Source organism: Vulpes lagopus, chromosome 8 (genome assembly GCF_018345385.1).
Source record: "Vulpes lagopus strain Blue_001 chromosome 8, ASM1834538v1, whole genome shotgun sequence".
Taxonomy (NCBI): Eukaryota; Metazoa; Chordata; class Mammalia; order Carnivora; family Canidae; genus Vulpes; species Vulpes lagopus.
The window spans coordinates 125,132,128-125,148,115 of NC_054831.1; the positions used below are offsets into that span (position 1 = coordinate 125,132,128).

General features: G+C 47.9%; 1 protein-coding gene and 1 non-coding gene across 2 annotated transcripts in view; one reads left to right on the forward strand and one right to left on the reverse strand.

Annotated features, from left to right (window-relative positions):
• Nucleotides 1-9,418, forward strand: part of TCEA3 (transcription elongation factor A3) — a 41,210-nt gene extending 31,792 nt beyond the window's left edge. The window contains exons 9-11 of the mRNA XM_041767131.1: nucleotides 4,960-5,106; nucleotides 6,976-7,047; nucleotides 9,305-9,418. Of these exons, the coding sequence (XP_041623065.1) occupies nucleotides 4,960-5,106; nucleotides 6,976-7,047; nucleotides 9,305-9,313 (228 nt within the window). The 3' untranslated portion in view covers nucleotides 9,314-9,418. The remainder of the gene's footprint in view (nucleotides 1-4,959; nucleotides 5,107-6,975; nucleotides 7,048-9,304) is intronic.
• Nucleotides 9,419-14,971: 5,553 nt separating this feature from the next.
• On the reverse strand, nucleotides 14,972-15,078 carry LOC121498314. The gene has a single exon (XR_005989708.1). It is a non-coding gene; the product is annotated as a U6 spliceosomal RNA (small nuclear RNA).
• Between the last annotated feature and the right edge of the window lie 910 nt (nucleotides 15,079-15,988).

Here is a 15,988-nt window from a genome sequence, read left to right on the forward strand (position 1 = left end):
CTGAGAGACACAGAGAAAGGCAGAGACACAAGCAGAGGGAGAAGCAGGCTCCGTGCAGGAAGCCCAATGCAGGACTCAATCCTGGGACTCCAGGATCATGCCCTGGGCCAAAAGCAGATGCTCAGCCACTGAGCCTCCTGGGCATCCCAATAATAAATCTTTTAAAAAAAAAAAAAAAGGAAAAGAAAATGTCAAAGCCAGGAGGCAAGCTGTCTGGCCCCAGACCACCCAGTTTTTATGGCTTTGTTATCTGCCTCCCTCTTCTGTCTTGTTCAGTCCTGGTCCCAAGCCAAAACAGCCGTGCCTGTCTCTGTGAAACAAGGTCCAAGGTGGGGAGACAGGCATAATTTCAAATTTGTACAATACAGAGGTGGTAAGTGCCATGATAGAGCCACTCTAGGAATTTGTAGCTTGAGGGGTCAGGAAGGGAAGGAAAAGGAAACAAGCCTGTTCAAGGAAGTATGCGCGCTGGTTACAAGCTTCAGGACTGTGCCAAACTGCATGGGTTTGAATTCAGCGCCTCTCACTTAGCTGTGTGATCCTAGACAAGCTACTTAACCTCTCTGAGCCTCACTTTTCTCATCTATAAAACAAAATAATAATAACTATCATGGGGCGCATGGGTAGCTCAGTGGGTTAAGCATTTGACTCTTGGTCTCAGCTCGGGTTTTGATATCAGGGTTGTGAGTTCAAGCCCTGTGTCAGGCTCCCTGCAGGGCGTGGAAACTACTTAATAATAATAATAATAATAATAAATAATAATAATAGCTATCTCATGAAGGATTGAATGAGTTAATATATATGAGTGTTTAGGTTAATATACGTAAAGCCCTCCCCAGAATTTGTATGATAGGTTTAGTTACTGACCATTTTGTGTAACCCCAAGCACCATGCTATGAAAAGGGAAATATTTGTACCCATTTTATGGATGAGAAAAACTGAAGCCACCTACAACTAGGAAGTGACAGATGAGAATTTGAACCCAGATCAGTTTATTTCGGAGCCCTACCTCTTGGAAACCCCTTTTGTGCACCCTCAGATAATGAGTGGCCCTTTGTTGCCAGAGCTGATAAAGGAGGTTCCCTGCAAGCCCCACTAAATCAAAGTGGCCCAGACAAGGGAAAGGGAAATGCATCGGGATCCTGGAGTCTGGCTGTGCCGCAGGACGTCTGGGAGCCCTCTGAAACTGTTGGCGAGGGTGTGCCTGTGTGTTTGTGGTATGTGTGCTGAGTATGTATGATGTGTGATGTGTGTGGGGTGTGTAATGTATGGAGTGTGTTTGGTATTTAGTATATGTTTGGGGGGTGCAGGGGTGTGTGTTGGGGGGGAGATGTGATAGGTGTATGTATATTTCTCTCTTCACTGCTTTCCTCAAATACCCAAAACAAGAGTGAGCCCCAGCTTTAGCAGAAAATAGGGGAACTTGGCACAGGTGGACCAGGGTTATCTTTCTGCTCAATTCAAAATATTTGATCTTTTTAGGCAACCAGCAACATATGCCCAGAGTTACAAATTGCAACTTGGCTTTACAGTGTCTTTTCTTTGCTTGCAAGGAGAAGCTTTGACTTTTATGGAAACCTGGCCTTGTGCTTCCTCCTCCCTGTCCCCCACTCTCTGGCTCCAGGATCCCTTTACTTCTTTATGTGTGCATTGTAGGAATGCTATCCAGAGACTCTTCCAGGCAATTCAAGGCTAGGGGAAACCAGGCCAGGAGAACCAAGAGCAAGGTCTAGGCGCAAGTCTGAGCCAAACCCAGGAAGTTCCCAGAAGCTAGAGGTCAGAATGGAGCTGAGTGTCTGGATTAACACAAAGGCCCCAGAAGTCCCAGCAAAGCAACTGGCCAACTCAGATATGTAGATGGTCTGGCCCCACCCAAGGACCATTCACTAGAACAGAGCAAGAGAATCAGGTGGTCAACCCATGCCCAAGAAGAGGCTGACCAGACCAAGAGGAGCAAGCCAAGAACTTACCAGGCCTTCCACAGGGCCAGGCACCGAGGATCCTATCCCCTTGCTAGCAGCCCAGGCATCGAATGCAGAGACCTTCATCCTGAGGTCATCTTTTGCTCCAGGCAGGAAGTTTCTTTAAGAAATATAAGACAAGGGAATCCCTGGGTGGCGCAGCGGTTTGGCGCCTGCCTTTGGCCCAGGGTGCGATCCTGGAGACCTGGGATCGAGTCCCACGTTGGGCTCCCGGTGCATGGAGCCTGCTTCTCCCTCTGCCTATGTCTCTGCCTCTCTCTCTCTCTCTCTCACTGTGTGCCTATCATAAAAAAATTAAAAAGAAAGAAAAGAAAGAAAGAAAGAAAAGACCATTTTTGCTCCAATAAGAAAAATAACAGCTTGGGGTTGGGCGGCCTGCTGTGCTCTGGCTCAGGGGACAGGGAGCTGCCATTAGCAAGAGCCTGGGACAGCAGATGCCCTTGTATGGGGATGTCCCTCTCTGCATTCCTAATTCTTCCCTCATTCTTCCTTCCCTCTTTCCCTCTCTACTCAGACGTATCCTAGAGTGGAATCGATTCTAAGATGAGCTTTAGACCTGTTGAGTGGATATACCATCAGCCCCACGAGGAGAGGGGTTTTATCTGTAACCTGCTCGCCCAGCACTGAGACACTCGTCCCTGGCACGTCAAAGCCGTGCAACATATACTCATCGGGTTCACCTTTAGTGCTCCCCTCCTCTAAAGATGTAAACACATGAGGACCAGTGTCCTCTCCCACTCCATTCTCATCCTCCTTTCCGTCCTTATTATAGTCCTATACTACACTGTAGTACTCTATTTATTCCATGTGGCTTTGACACTGCCTCCTCCCCGATGAGGCCAGGCAGAGACAGGTAAATGGATTGGTGAGTAGGTGTCTTTCTGTTCTCTGTTTCTTAGCTGGCACACAAGACCCCCTCTCCACAGTCTGACGCCCAGCCCCATCTCCCACACTTCTCATCTTGAACACACCCCAAACGTCCTTCCCCAAAGACCTGTTATTCTTGTCTGATCTTTTGTGTCTACTCTTCTCTGTCTCTAGAATCCTGTCTGTCTTGGGAACTCCTGCTTATCTTTCGAGACTGGTTAAGGCATCAACTTCTTTAATGAGCGTCCCCTGCCCCCAAGCAGCTGGCCATCCTACTCTGGGCTTCCCCCTGTACTTTGTATTCTTCCGCTCTAAGTACATCTCACGCTATCTCGCTATCTCGCAATCCTGTCTAAATACTTGGCCACTCTACCAGACTAACATGACCTGGGGACAGGAAACAAATCTTCCTATCTGAATCCTCAGGGCTCAGAAGCAGCCGTCAGAGGGAGTCAGTGCCTAGAGCTCAAGAGAGGTGATTCCGTGTAGCTATTTCCAGCTCTGCATTCGATTACATGACATTAGTAGCTTGAAATTGGCCGTTGTAGGAGCATTTACACCATGGAAATTGGTGAATGCTACAAACCAGGCACCCCGAAGGCCAAGGCCCCATTCACCAGCACAAAAATGCGGTTAAAAGCATTCAGTAAATTGATATCCAATACATTTTTGGTTTTTTTTTTTGTTTTTTTTAAATTATTTATTTTTGATAGTCATACAGAGAGAGAGAGAGAGAGAGGCAGAGACACAGGCAGAGGGAGAAGCAGGCTCCATGCACCGGGAGCCCGACGTGGGATTCGATCCCGGGTCTCCAGGATCGCGCCCTGGGCCAAAGGCAGGCGCCAAACCGCTGCGCCACCCAGGGATCCCTCCAATACATTTTGAATGAATGAATGCATTATGCCCTGGAAGTCTCCCCAAATTAAAGTTAGTTGCTTTTTGCTTATATGACCCTGGATTGGCTTGTTTTTCTGTATACCCCTGCCAGTGGTTAGGACCTAGTCCTTGAACTTAATATAGTCGTACTTAACCATTTGGGTGCACCAAAATAACTTGAAGGCAGACTAGTAAAATTCCCGGGGATGCCCTTAGGATTTTGGATTCAGAGGACTCTGCATTTCATCAGGAGGCCCAAGTGGTTATAATGCAGTGGTCAGCATGCTACAATCACTTGATCTTTGTGCCAACTCTGTTTTCCATGGTTGAAGGAGTGGGGAGAGATAGCAACAATGGAAATGTTTAGCCAGCACCAAGTCCTCATTTTAACATTAGCTCTGGCCATCCTCCCTCCCCCAAACCAACCTTGCCTAGAGCTCTCTCCAGTTTGTGTTCCCTTCTCTGCTGTCCTCTGGCAGAGGCTTAAGGGGAGTCAAATGCCCAGGGAGATGGATAAAGGTAGGACCTGGATAATGCAAATGCTGAGTGTCTGCGGTGAGCTGATGGGAGACAGGACGTTCTGTTCTATAGGAGCTTAAAGAAAAAGATGTTCTGTGATGCAGGTGAGCAGTTAGCTGTGTGAACCCAGGAGCTTCCGGTCCTGCTTGGGTCAAGGTGGCTGCAGCAAGTCATGGAGTGTTTTGTTTTGTTTTGTTTTTAAGTCATGGAGTGTTGAGGTCAAGGTTCCCAGCAGTCAGAATAGACTGGGCAGTCATCACAGTTTGGACAGGCACTGGGCCAAGTCCAGACCGGATGGATAAGGGGAACATCATAGATCAGGGGGTCACGGCCCAGACAGCTCATGCAGGAAGGTTCAAGCAGGTACCCAAGGTCTTGGCAGGCAGGGTGAGCACCGGATCTGGGGAAATGTACACAAGATATTGACTCTGGGGCAGAAGCTATTTGCCTTCTGCTCTCCCACACGTGCCCTCCTGCTCTTGGCCCTGTCAGCCTACAGGCTTGCCCTTTCACCCAAAGCAGGATGGAGAGTCTGGGTATAATAGCCCTTTCCCAGCTGGGGCAAGGCCAGAAGTCCAGGCCTCCCTCCAGCTCCTTGTACTCAATCCAGCATGTTCCCCTCTCCTCCGTTCAGGCTCTCTAGAAGCCGGGGGGTGGGGGGCACAGGGTCCCTGGGACTTTCTAGCCCTGAAGGGGCAGACTCATTTCTCTCCAGGAAATGGCCAGTGATGAGCTGAGGGAACTGAGGAATGCCATGACCCAGGAAGCTATCCGTGAGCATCAGATGGCCAAGACAGGCGGCACCACCACTGACCTTTTCCAGTGCAGCAAATGCAAGAAGAAGAACTGTACCTATAACCAGGTGCGGGAGAGGGGGCAATGGGGGTGTCGGAGGTGGAGAACCAGGGGCAGCCTAGCAGGGAGCCTGGGGGAGAAAGGGCTAAACCTCCGGACTGCAGAGAGAAGGGCAGGTCTTAGTCCACCACCATGATGCACCTGTGGCTTCTAGAAAATGTTCTCCTGCATGTAAGATCACCCAGGCTTGTGTCTATGAGACATAGCCAGCATTCTCTAGTCTGACCTGTAGCAAGAATAGGACCGTCACGGACTTCTGTAGAGTCACAGATGCTCAGAAAGAGACTTAGCCATAGTAAACTAGCTCCCTCATTTTATGCACAGGGAAACTGAGGCCCAGACAGGGTCAAGGTATGCAGCTTTGTCCAAGATGGCCAAGACCATCATAAATGGCAGAGGTAGTAACAAACCCAGATCGAGACTTTTTTCCCTGCCTGCAGTACAACCAATGTGGCAGCCAAGCTGAAGGCATTTAGCCCCAGGTATTCAGGCTGAGGACCACTGTCCCAGCACAGGTAGTCGCAGAAGGCTATGGAGGTCCCTTCTCTGAAAGACTCAAACCCCAAGAACCACCTTCTGTTTCTGGGTTGTACATATTATGTTCTTGGGGCACCACTATGCTTGGATTCTAATTTATACCTGGTCATTCTAGAACTCTATTCGTTCTTCCATCTGCGGGGCAAGCAAGATTTATCGAGAGCACCTTGCCCGCGGGAATCTGTGGCTGCAGCAGAAATATAGCCAGCCTTGCCATTCTGGAGGAGCGTCTCAAAGAATTCCCCTCAGGGATTCAGAGATGTTGGTGCAGCCTCCTGCTTTCTTCCAAGCACTTCCATGTGCAGCGATGAGCTTTCTGTGCATCGTCTCCCCCCAGAAGTAAACCGCCCATTAGCCAAGTTTTCTCTGCACAGAGAAACCCCAGGGTTATCCTCCCTCGGGTGTTACCATTCTCCAGTAAGGCGGCTGCGCTAAGCTGTGGCCTCCTGGCCCGCTGCTGGGCTCGCTCAGGGCCCGGGGGACGGACTCCCGGCACACATCCCATTCAGAGCTGAGTGTCTGCAAAGTAACATATCGTGGTCATCCAGGGTTGGCTGTAGAAAATCAGGACTGTCATTGTTAAATCTGCAAATCCAAAGGATTTGCTGTGGGAATCGCGACTCCTGCATCTGTCTGGTTCGGTTGAGGGCGTGAGGAACTAGGAAACGTGACATGAAACAGTCCCGGTGGTCCAGTGATCTTCAAACTGCTTTTCCTCTCTGGGCCTCAAGTCTTGGGGCTCAAGTCTTGTGCCTCTAACATAAGGAATTAGGGAAGGGCACCTGGGTGGTTCAGTCAATTAAATGTCCCTACTCTTGATCTCAGGGTCGTGAGTTTGAGCTCTGCATTGGGCTCCATGCTGGGCGTGGAGCCTACTTAAATAAATAAGCAAGTAACTAAAAAAAAAAAAATCAAGTAACTAAATAAAGGAAAGAACTAGATGATCTTTAAGGCTGCTTCCAGCTCCCTGAAGTTCTGATCAGTGAGGCATAGATGATAGGGTGTGTTGAGAGATGAGTCAGAAAATAATTCCTGTAGGAGATGAGCCTTGAGGCAAGAGAAGAGAGATGGGTTTGGAAGGATAAAGAACAAAAGTGAAAGTGCAGAGGGCTTGTTGAGCCAGTGAGGTACAGGAGGTGAGCTGATGGCCCTGTCCGGGAGGGGAGTATTACGCTTTGGAGTTCTCAGTGATAAAGGAACGGCCGGAGTAGGGCAAGAATAATGGTGCCAAGCTCTGGGATTTGGACCTACTGCTACAGACAATGGGAGCTATGGCAGGTCCTAGAGCATGGGGTGAATTCCTGAGTGGTCCAGCTCTCTCTCTGTCTCTCTCTCTCAGGTGCAGACACGCAGTGCTGATGAGCCCATGACTACCTTTGTCTTATGCAATGAATGTGGCAATCGCTGGAAGGTCTGTATGTCTCTAACTTTCTCCCTCCCCTGTCATCCACAGCTGCTGCCCCACATAAGGAGTACTATACCCACAGCCAAGAAGGGGGGCTCACCAGCCTGTGCAGAGTGGGTCTGCAGAGCTGGAGATAGTGGCGGGTGGTTGTTGGGGAGGCGGGGAGAGAGTGCATGTGCATGTTTTTGTTTTGGAAGGCACCCAGCGGGGGTGGGAGCAGCAGCCCACATTTTATCACAGGATGGGCAAGTCTGTCATCTGAGCACAGATGCAGTCAGCCTCCTGAGATCCACAGAGGGGAGGAAAAACAACAGCACTCTGCATTTGGACCGCACCTCTTTGCAGAGTGCTTTCACAGATGGGATTTCCTTTGAACCCTGCCACAGCTGGGGATGAGAGGAAGGCTGAGCCCTGTCAGGGGACATTGACACCAAATGCTCCTAGGTCATCCTCCCTTCGTAAGACAGCTCCGGAAAAGGCCTACATTACCCAAGACTATAATCTGGGCTGTCCCAGCCCCTGCAAAGGCAGAGGTTTTGTTTTCAGGCGTGGGAGCCAAACAAAGACTCCTCGCAGAGTGCTCCTTCCTGCCCCGTCTTCTGAAAAAAAAAAAACTCAATGCGATTATGTGATCAATGTCAGTTTCCTGTCGCACACGCACTGCGTGATGTCTGGGCCACCTGAGCACCAGGCTGCAGGTGCTCCAGAAGCTCTGAGGCACTTAGCCAGGAGCCCCAGACTGACTGGGAGTCGTTGGGGACTCTGGTCTTAGGTTCCACTCTACCCTACTCGTTGTGTGGCTCTGAGCGTGTCACTCACCTCCCTGAGCAGAAGGGCGATGAAAATGCCTTCTTCCTCCCATGGTCGATGTGCAGGTTGTTACACACGCACACACTTTGCCAACAACTATGAGGAGCGTTCCTTACAATATTACTCTCACTTTCAGGCGAGGAAATTGAGCTACTGAAAAATATTTAGTGAGCATAAAGCCACACAGTTTGGAGCGCTGAAAGACAATACTCCAAATTCCCGATGGGTTGAGTTTTCTGCAACCTTACTAAGGGCCTTCATGGCCCTGAGGCTTCATTAGAACTGCTGTGTTTGTTAAGGTAAAAGTCAGGTGATTGTGTATTTTTCCTTTATTTGCCTATAGAGCACTTAGGGATGGGGCCAGGTTAGTGGCCCAGTGGTTTAGAGCATCAGCTTTGGCATCGGGTTCAGATTCTAGCTTTATCACTTACAAAGTGACTTTGCTAAGTGACCTGAACTCTCCAGACCTGAATTTTCTCACCTAGAAAATGAGGGTATTAATATCTAGTCTACAGGGCTGTTTTGAGGAATTAGGGAAAGTAATATAAATAAAGCATCAACAGGGCACCTGTTAGCTCATATGTTATCTTTGTTAGATCAAATAAAAAAGGTCTTCCTGCCTCCAAGTAGACATAGCCTTGCACCAGGCCACAGAGCGAGGCAAACACGGCAGGAGCTAAGTTTCACCCTCAACTTGTGGCCATGCTCTCTTGTGCAGTGCACAACCTGTATGACCATACCAAAAAAAAAAAAAAAAAAAGAAGAAAAGAAAAGAAAAATCCCTGAGCACATATGTGCTGGCATGTAGGAACCACCATCCTTATTGTTCTGAGTTTGTTACCTACTAGTATTATGGGAGTTTGGGCAAGTCACTTAACCTGTCTGAACTGCTTCTTTACCTGTGAAAATGGGAGTGATATATGGTGATCACAAGGATGTAATATTACTCAGCCAAGAGTAAGTGCTCGATAAATGGTAGCTCTTGTGATTATTACTGTTAGGAAAAAGACATTGTGCATACTCTGAACCCAGCTCCTCCTCCATCATTCCCAGTAGTTGGAGAGGCAGGGTCCACTAGAGATGGCAGATACATGACTTCTGATAACATTTTCAGGAAGTATCCATTGCCGCATGGGAGGCCTAAAGTTTAACCAACTGATTAGTAATAATCACATGACATTTTTGACCATGAATTAAATGCCCACTACATGCATCACATTTCCTATGATTTATTACCTGTTAGCTTCTTACATTGGCCGGCATTATGATCCCATTTCACAGATGAGTGATTTGCTCAAGGCCACACAGCTAGTAAGGGCAGATCTGGGATTTGGACTCTGGTTTCCGTGGCTCCAGACACTACCTTCTTTTTTGCGTCCCTTCCCCCTCCCCCTGGCTTCCTTGGGCGACACAGGGAGAGCTCTAAAATTGTATTGCCTTTTTGGTTTTGTAGTTCTGCTGATAGAACCGCCAGCCAGGATTTCAGTGAACAAGGTGAGGAAGAACAAAGAGAACGCACTAAGCCATTGTAGCTGGAGAAAAAAATAAAAATTAAGATGAAGAAAAATGCTGAACTCTGACTGGGGTCTTAGGGATCAGAAGGAGAATTCTTTTGCAAATTAATAATCAGTTATTAATATTCATTCGCTAATGGGGGAGCCTAACGGGGGTTCAAAGCTAAGAGTCTGTGTCGATAGACCTCTTGCAGAAACTCAGAGACTTCAGAGCCTCATGGCTGAGGTATCATGTCTGGGGCTGTGGGCTGGCAGTCCCTTGCTTGGAGTCCCTTCCCTCACATCCCAACCTCTCAACTTTTTCTGAATTGAAAAATACCAGTCGGAAACAAATCTTACCCCATCCCACCCCAGAGTCACACGTGTGGAGCAACTGGCACAGAGCTTGGCATAGGCAGATGGGACTCCCATGCCATATAGAAAGATCTCTTCCCAGACTCTCTGCTACTCCCCTGGTCAGAGCTGACTTCGAGGGCCTTGGAGGACTCCAGACCTGGTCCCTCAGGCAGGGAGCAGATCATCTTTGGCTCCAGCTTTCTGACTGAAGGGTACAGCTATGCCCAAGCCTGAGGCTCAGAACCTGCCCAGGCCCTGGTGATGCACCCTTCATAGCTCTATCTGTGGCCTGAGCTTCAGAGAAAGTCTGCAGGGCATAAGGGACCTTGTGCTCTTCCTGCAATGACACTGGCTTGCTTTTTAAGCTGATAAGCTTTAGGAAAATCTGGAACCTTCTGGAAAATGGTTGGGAGTGGGTCAGTGGGCATGTCCTGGGTCTCAGTCTCTGAGTGTCCCTTGCCTTTTGACAACCCCAGGCTGAGCCTTCTGGACTCTGTATTTCCTAAATGGCCTAAGTGCAGGAGTCCATGAGCTCCTGGGAGCTTGGGGAAGTCACTTAACCTCTCTGGGCCACTTTCTTACCTGTAAATACAGGAGTGGCATGAGTGCCTATGTCACAGGGTGATGGTGCCGAGGCCCCTGGTTCTCGTACTCCTGGGTTCACTCTTAGGGCAGCTGTTGGGAGTGACTTCCGCTCAAGTTCCTTATATGCCCCAGCATCATCCACTCTGGAATTGAACATTGCCCTCCTCCTTCTACCCATCAAGCACCTCCTCCTCCAGGTGAAACCTGTAAGGAAACTGTGCCTAGAAATTTGCCACCATCTTCAGCTTTACAATAATCGGGTTTGGGGTGGGTCGATGAGAAGGACGAAAAAAATCTCACAAAAGACGAAATACACAGAACTTATAAATGGCAGAACCAGGACCAAAACCCTGGCCTTCTGCTTCCTGTCATTGTGCTCGATGCTCTGAAAGCTCTGGAGCCGTACACAGTGCTCAGCCCCTACCTTCCAGGAATTCCTGGGCTGGCAGGGAAAGAAACCCTAAGCAGTCTTCCACAGGGAACAGGATGTGATAAACACCATGCCTGAGGTCCAAATATTACTCACAGGAGTGTGGAGCCCTCCTGCTAACACAGCCAGGTGCTTCCTAAACTTCAGTAGGGGCCAGAATCCCCTGGGGATCGTGTTAAAATGCAGATTCTGCATCAGTGGGTTTCGGCCCCAGGGGTGGGGAATGCTAAGATTTTTCTTTTCTTTCTTCTTTCCTTTTTTTTTTTTTTTAACTTTTATTTATTTATTTATTTTTTGAGAGAGAGAGAGAGAGAGAGAAAATCTGCACACCGGCAGGGAGCGGTGGGGTGGGCAGAGGGAGAGGAAGAGAGAGAGAATCTCAAGCAGACTCCATGCCCAACCCAGAACTTGTGAGTTGGGGCTCGATCTAATGACTCTGAGACCATGACCTGAGTGGAAATCAAGAGCCAGATGCTTAACTGACTGAGCAACCCAGGCGCAAACCCCCTCCCCATTTTTTTTTAATTTTGTTTTTTATTTTAAAAAGATTTTTATTTATTTATTCATGAGAACCACAGAGAGGCAGAGACACCAGGCAGAGGGAGAACCAGGCTCCATGCAGGTAGCCTGACGTGGGACTCGATCCCAGGTCTCCAGGATCACTCCCAGGGCTAAAGGCAGATGCTCAACCCCTGAGCCACCCAGGTGCCCCGTAACTTTTATTTATTTATTTTTTAAATTTTTTTGATATTCTTTTATTTTTTACAAGCTCCCAGGTGATGCTGATGCTGCTGGTCCACAGACCACACTTTAAGTAGTAAGGGCTTAGATACCCAGATTTTTCTTTTGCATGATCGAATCCTCCATCCAAATGTCTAGAAACCCAAAGCAACAATCACCAATTATAACTGTGTTGATAAATGTTACTTGGGGCTGTTTAAGGTGGCGCCGTTGGGGGTGACTTTGAGTAGTCACAGTCTCAATACCCATTGTGCTCCTGGTATCATGGGGAGTTACAGCACAGGAAAAAATACAAACACTGAATCTCCACCCTCAATAACCTTACTGTTTACAAAGGAGATGAGTCAGATTAAGCAGCACAAGAGCCGCACATCTATACAGTACAATACACATCTACGTTCACAAAAGGACACAGAAAAGCATGAATAGGCCTCAGACTGTGTTCGTCAGTATCCTCCTAACTGGTCTTCCTGTGTCCCCGCTGGACCCGCTCCAGTTCATGCTCGCTCCTGTGCTGGCCGGGATAGGCTTTTCAAAATTGCAAGTCTGATCGTGTTTCAGTCCCCTACGCCACCACCCTGCCTTTCAGGCCTTCTTCCATTCTCCCCCACTGCATCTGGCAGGGTCCACAGGCCCTGCAGGGCTGGCTCCTCAGCCCTGCCCCCATCCTGGGTGCTCCAGCCACCCTGGCCATGTGGTGCTCTTTCTTGTCACACAGTCCTTGCATACAGCCTGTTGGCTGAGATTCATGATTTAACCCCCTCTCCTCCTTCATGTCGAAGACACAGAGGGGACAAACTGCAAGGCAGTTAGCATGAACTTCTGCCACCAGGAAGGCTTCCCAGGGGAGGAGAGATTGCTACCTTCCAGGAGGAAAAAGACAAGGTCAGGGAAGGTAAAACAGAGAGGCCATGCTGTGGTTGGAGGAGAGACCTTCTCACCTGCAACATCATGGCCAAGGGACCTTGAAAACAAAGTACGTTCAATTCTGATGACCAACTTAGAAGATACTTTCTAAAGGTTACAGGAACCTGTAAGACCATATTGCATGAGAAGTCTTTCCTAATAGGTTCTTCCAGACTCCCAAATCTCTGTCTTTACCGCTGAGATTCCTTGGGCTTAAGTCTTCCATCACCAAATGTCTATCTGGATTTCTCTTCTTTTTTTTTTTTTAAATTTTATTTATTTATTCATGAGAGACAGAGAGAGAGAGAGGCAGAGACACATGCAGAGGGAGAAGCAGGCTCCCCGCAGGGAGCCCGACGTGGGACTGGGCAGAAGGCAGGCGCTAAACCGCTGAGCCACCCAGGGATCCCTGGATTTCTCCTCTTAACACACTGGCCCTCTCAATACACTTAATCTGAAACTAAACTCACATCTCTTTCTTAAGTGCCCTCTTCCGTCTTGTATATTTGGCTACCTAGAACCATCTCTGACCCTCCCCTTGCCCTCTTCTCTCTGTTACGGATTCTATGTCCCTCCCTCGTACAACCCTGCTCAACACTAGCAATATTCATTTGGGGTTTCTTTGTTCCTGCACTGATGCAAAGATCTCCTACTGGCCTCCCAGCTCCAAGCATCCCTATCTTACCTTCATCTGCCCTGTGAGGCCCTGAGCATCATTCCCCCAGTCTTCTCCGCTGGATTTCCTCCAGCAGGCAAACCTCAAACTCCTTGGTTTGACTTTCAAACCTCCTCTCCTATATCAGGTGGCTTATCTACCACCTCTGCTGTCCCTTTGTTCCAGCCTATGGGAGCTAGTTGCCCTGTCCTCGAAACCCTGATGGACCTTCGCAACTGTGACTGCCTATTCTGATCCCCCTCCCCCACCCGGTCCTTTTTTTTTTTTTTTTTTTTTTTTTTTTATTATTCTTGAGAGATAGAAGGAGAGACAGAGCCAGAGACACAGGCAGAGAGAGAAGCAGGCTCCATTCACCGGGAGCCCGACGTGGGATTCGATCCCGGGTCCCCAGGATCGTGCCCTGGGCCAAAGGCAGGCGCCAAACCGCTGCGCCACCCAGGGATCCCCGCCCCCACCCGGTCCTAATCTCACCCATTCAAGCCTCACCTCAGGTGTGTGTCTTAGTTTTTTTAATTGAAGTATAGTCGACGTACATTCTTAGTTTCAGCTGTACAGCATAGTGATTTAACAATTCTATTATACATTACCCAGTGCTCACCACAGGAAGTATAGTCACCATTTGTCACTGTACAACATTATTACGATATTATTGACTATATTCCCTATGCTGTGCTTTTTGTCTCCATGACTTATTTATTTTAAACGATTTTGTTTATTTATTCATGAGACACACAGAGAGAGAGGCAGAGACATAGGCAGAGGGAGAAGCAGGCTCCCCAAGGGGAGCCGGATGCGGGACTCGATCCCAGGACTCCAGGACCATGCCCTGAGCCAAAGGCAGACACTCAACCACTGAGCCACCCAGGGGTCCCAACTTATTTATTTTATAATTGAAGTTTGTACCTCTTAATCCTCTTTACCTAGTTCACCCCTCTGCCTGCCTCCTTCCCCAGATGCACATCTTCTGTGAAGTCTTCTCTAATCCCCTGGCCACAAGAGATATTCTCAGAACTCCCACAGTGCTGTAACACTTTCCTAATTACACTGCATTCTACCATGATGATGACAAGGATTTCTTTGTATCACAGTATCAATGACACCTATTAATTATTGAGCATTTATTAGCCAGGTCTTGGGCACATGATGTAACTTCTCTATCTCTGGTTTTCATCTGTAGAATAGTGGTAATAATCACACCTGGCTCAAAGGGGTGTGAGGATTCATTACAATCATACCTGATACAAAGTACTTGATTAGTAAATGTTATCGATTGCCATTACTGTGGGTATAGGCACTTGCTTTATATCGTCCCCACTAACTCTCACACCCTACTAACTTGGTTACTATTCTTATACTCTTTTGTGTTGTTTTTCAAAGATTTTATTTTATTTTTTTAAGATTTTATTCATTTATTAGAGACAGAGAGAGAGAAACAGACAGAGGGAGAAGCAGGCTCCATGCAGGGAACCCAACACAGGACTCGATCCTGGGACTCCAGGATCACGCCCCGGGCCAAAGGCAGGCGCCAAACTGCTGAGCCACCCAGGGATTCCCCTCAAAGATTTTATTTTTAAGTTAATCTCTACACCCAACATCTCGAACTCACAACCCTGAGATTGAGTCACAAGTTCTATTGACTGAGTCAACCAGGTGCCCCCATTTTTTTAAAAAAAAGATATTATTATCTACTTTTAGAGAGAGAAAGAGAGAGAGACATAGGGGGAGGGGCAGAAGAAGAAGGAGAGAGAAAATCTGAAGCAGACTCCACGCTGAGCCTGGAGCCCCACGCAGGGGTGATCCCATGACCCTGAGATCATGACTTGAGCTGAAATCAGGAGTCAGACACATAATTGAGCACCCAGGCACCCCCGGGTGCCCCTTTTGAAAATAGTGATAACATATACATGACATAAAACTTAGGATTTTAACCTTTTTTTAATGGAATGCTTCACGGATACACATGTCATCCTTGCCCAGGGGGCATGTTAATCTTCTGTATATTGTTCCAATTTCAGTATTTGGGCTGAGAAAGTGAACACCGATCTTAACCATTTTAAATATATACACAGTTCAGTAGTGTTAAGTACATTCACATCATTGTGTAGCCAATCTCCAAAACATTTTCATCTTGCAAAACTGAACCTCTATACCTATTAAGCAATTCTGCATTCCCTCCTCCCCAAGCCCTAGGCAGACACTATTCTGCTTTCTGTCTCTATGAATTGTATTATTATACTCTTTTTTAAAAGATTTTTTTATTTATTTGAGAGAGTGTGTGGGTTGCACACGAGTGAGCACAAGCAGGGGGAGGGACAGAGAGGGAGGGAGAAGCATGCTGAGATCATGACCTGAGCCAAACTCAGACACTTAACCAACTGAGCCACCCAGGTGCCCCGCATTATCATACTCTTTTCACAAACTGAGGATACCAAAGTTCAGAGAGTAATTTGCTTCTAAGAGACAGAATCTGGCCTTGAACCCAGGCCCCTGTTCATGCTCTAAACCACTTTGAAATATGGCTTCATCTCACAGAGCGTCTGTGATGTGTTTTACTTTCCTCATTGTAACAATGATGGTGCCCTATGCTGGTGTTTTGCCACCATTCTCACTTTTAGTCCTCACAGCAGCCCCGAGGTCCTTGTGACGGGTCGTGTCCTATCTCCCCAGCAGTGCGTGGTACAGAAGTAAGACACAGTAAGCATGTTTGGTGAATACGGACGGGCCTATCCGAATGCCTTTAGGTAGGCTAACTCATAATAAGTTTATGTTTTTAATGCAATTGTTTACATTTTTGGAAAATGTTGATCCTCTTGGGAGAAAACCAGCTGAAATTCATGAGCTCCTAAAGAACTTCCCAGTCCTCTCCACTCCCCCTCCTCCTGCAGAGTCAATCTGCTCTTCTCACCCCCGCCAGCCCCCAGGCCGCTCCCCATCTGTACTTCATCACCA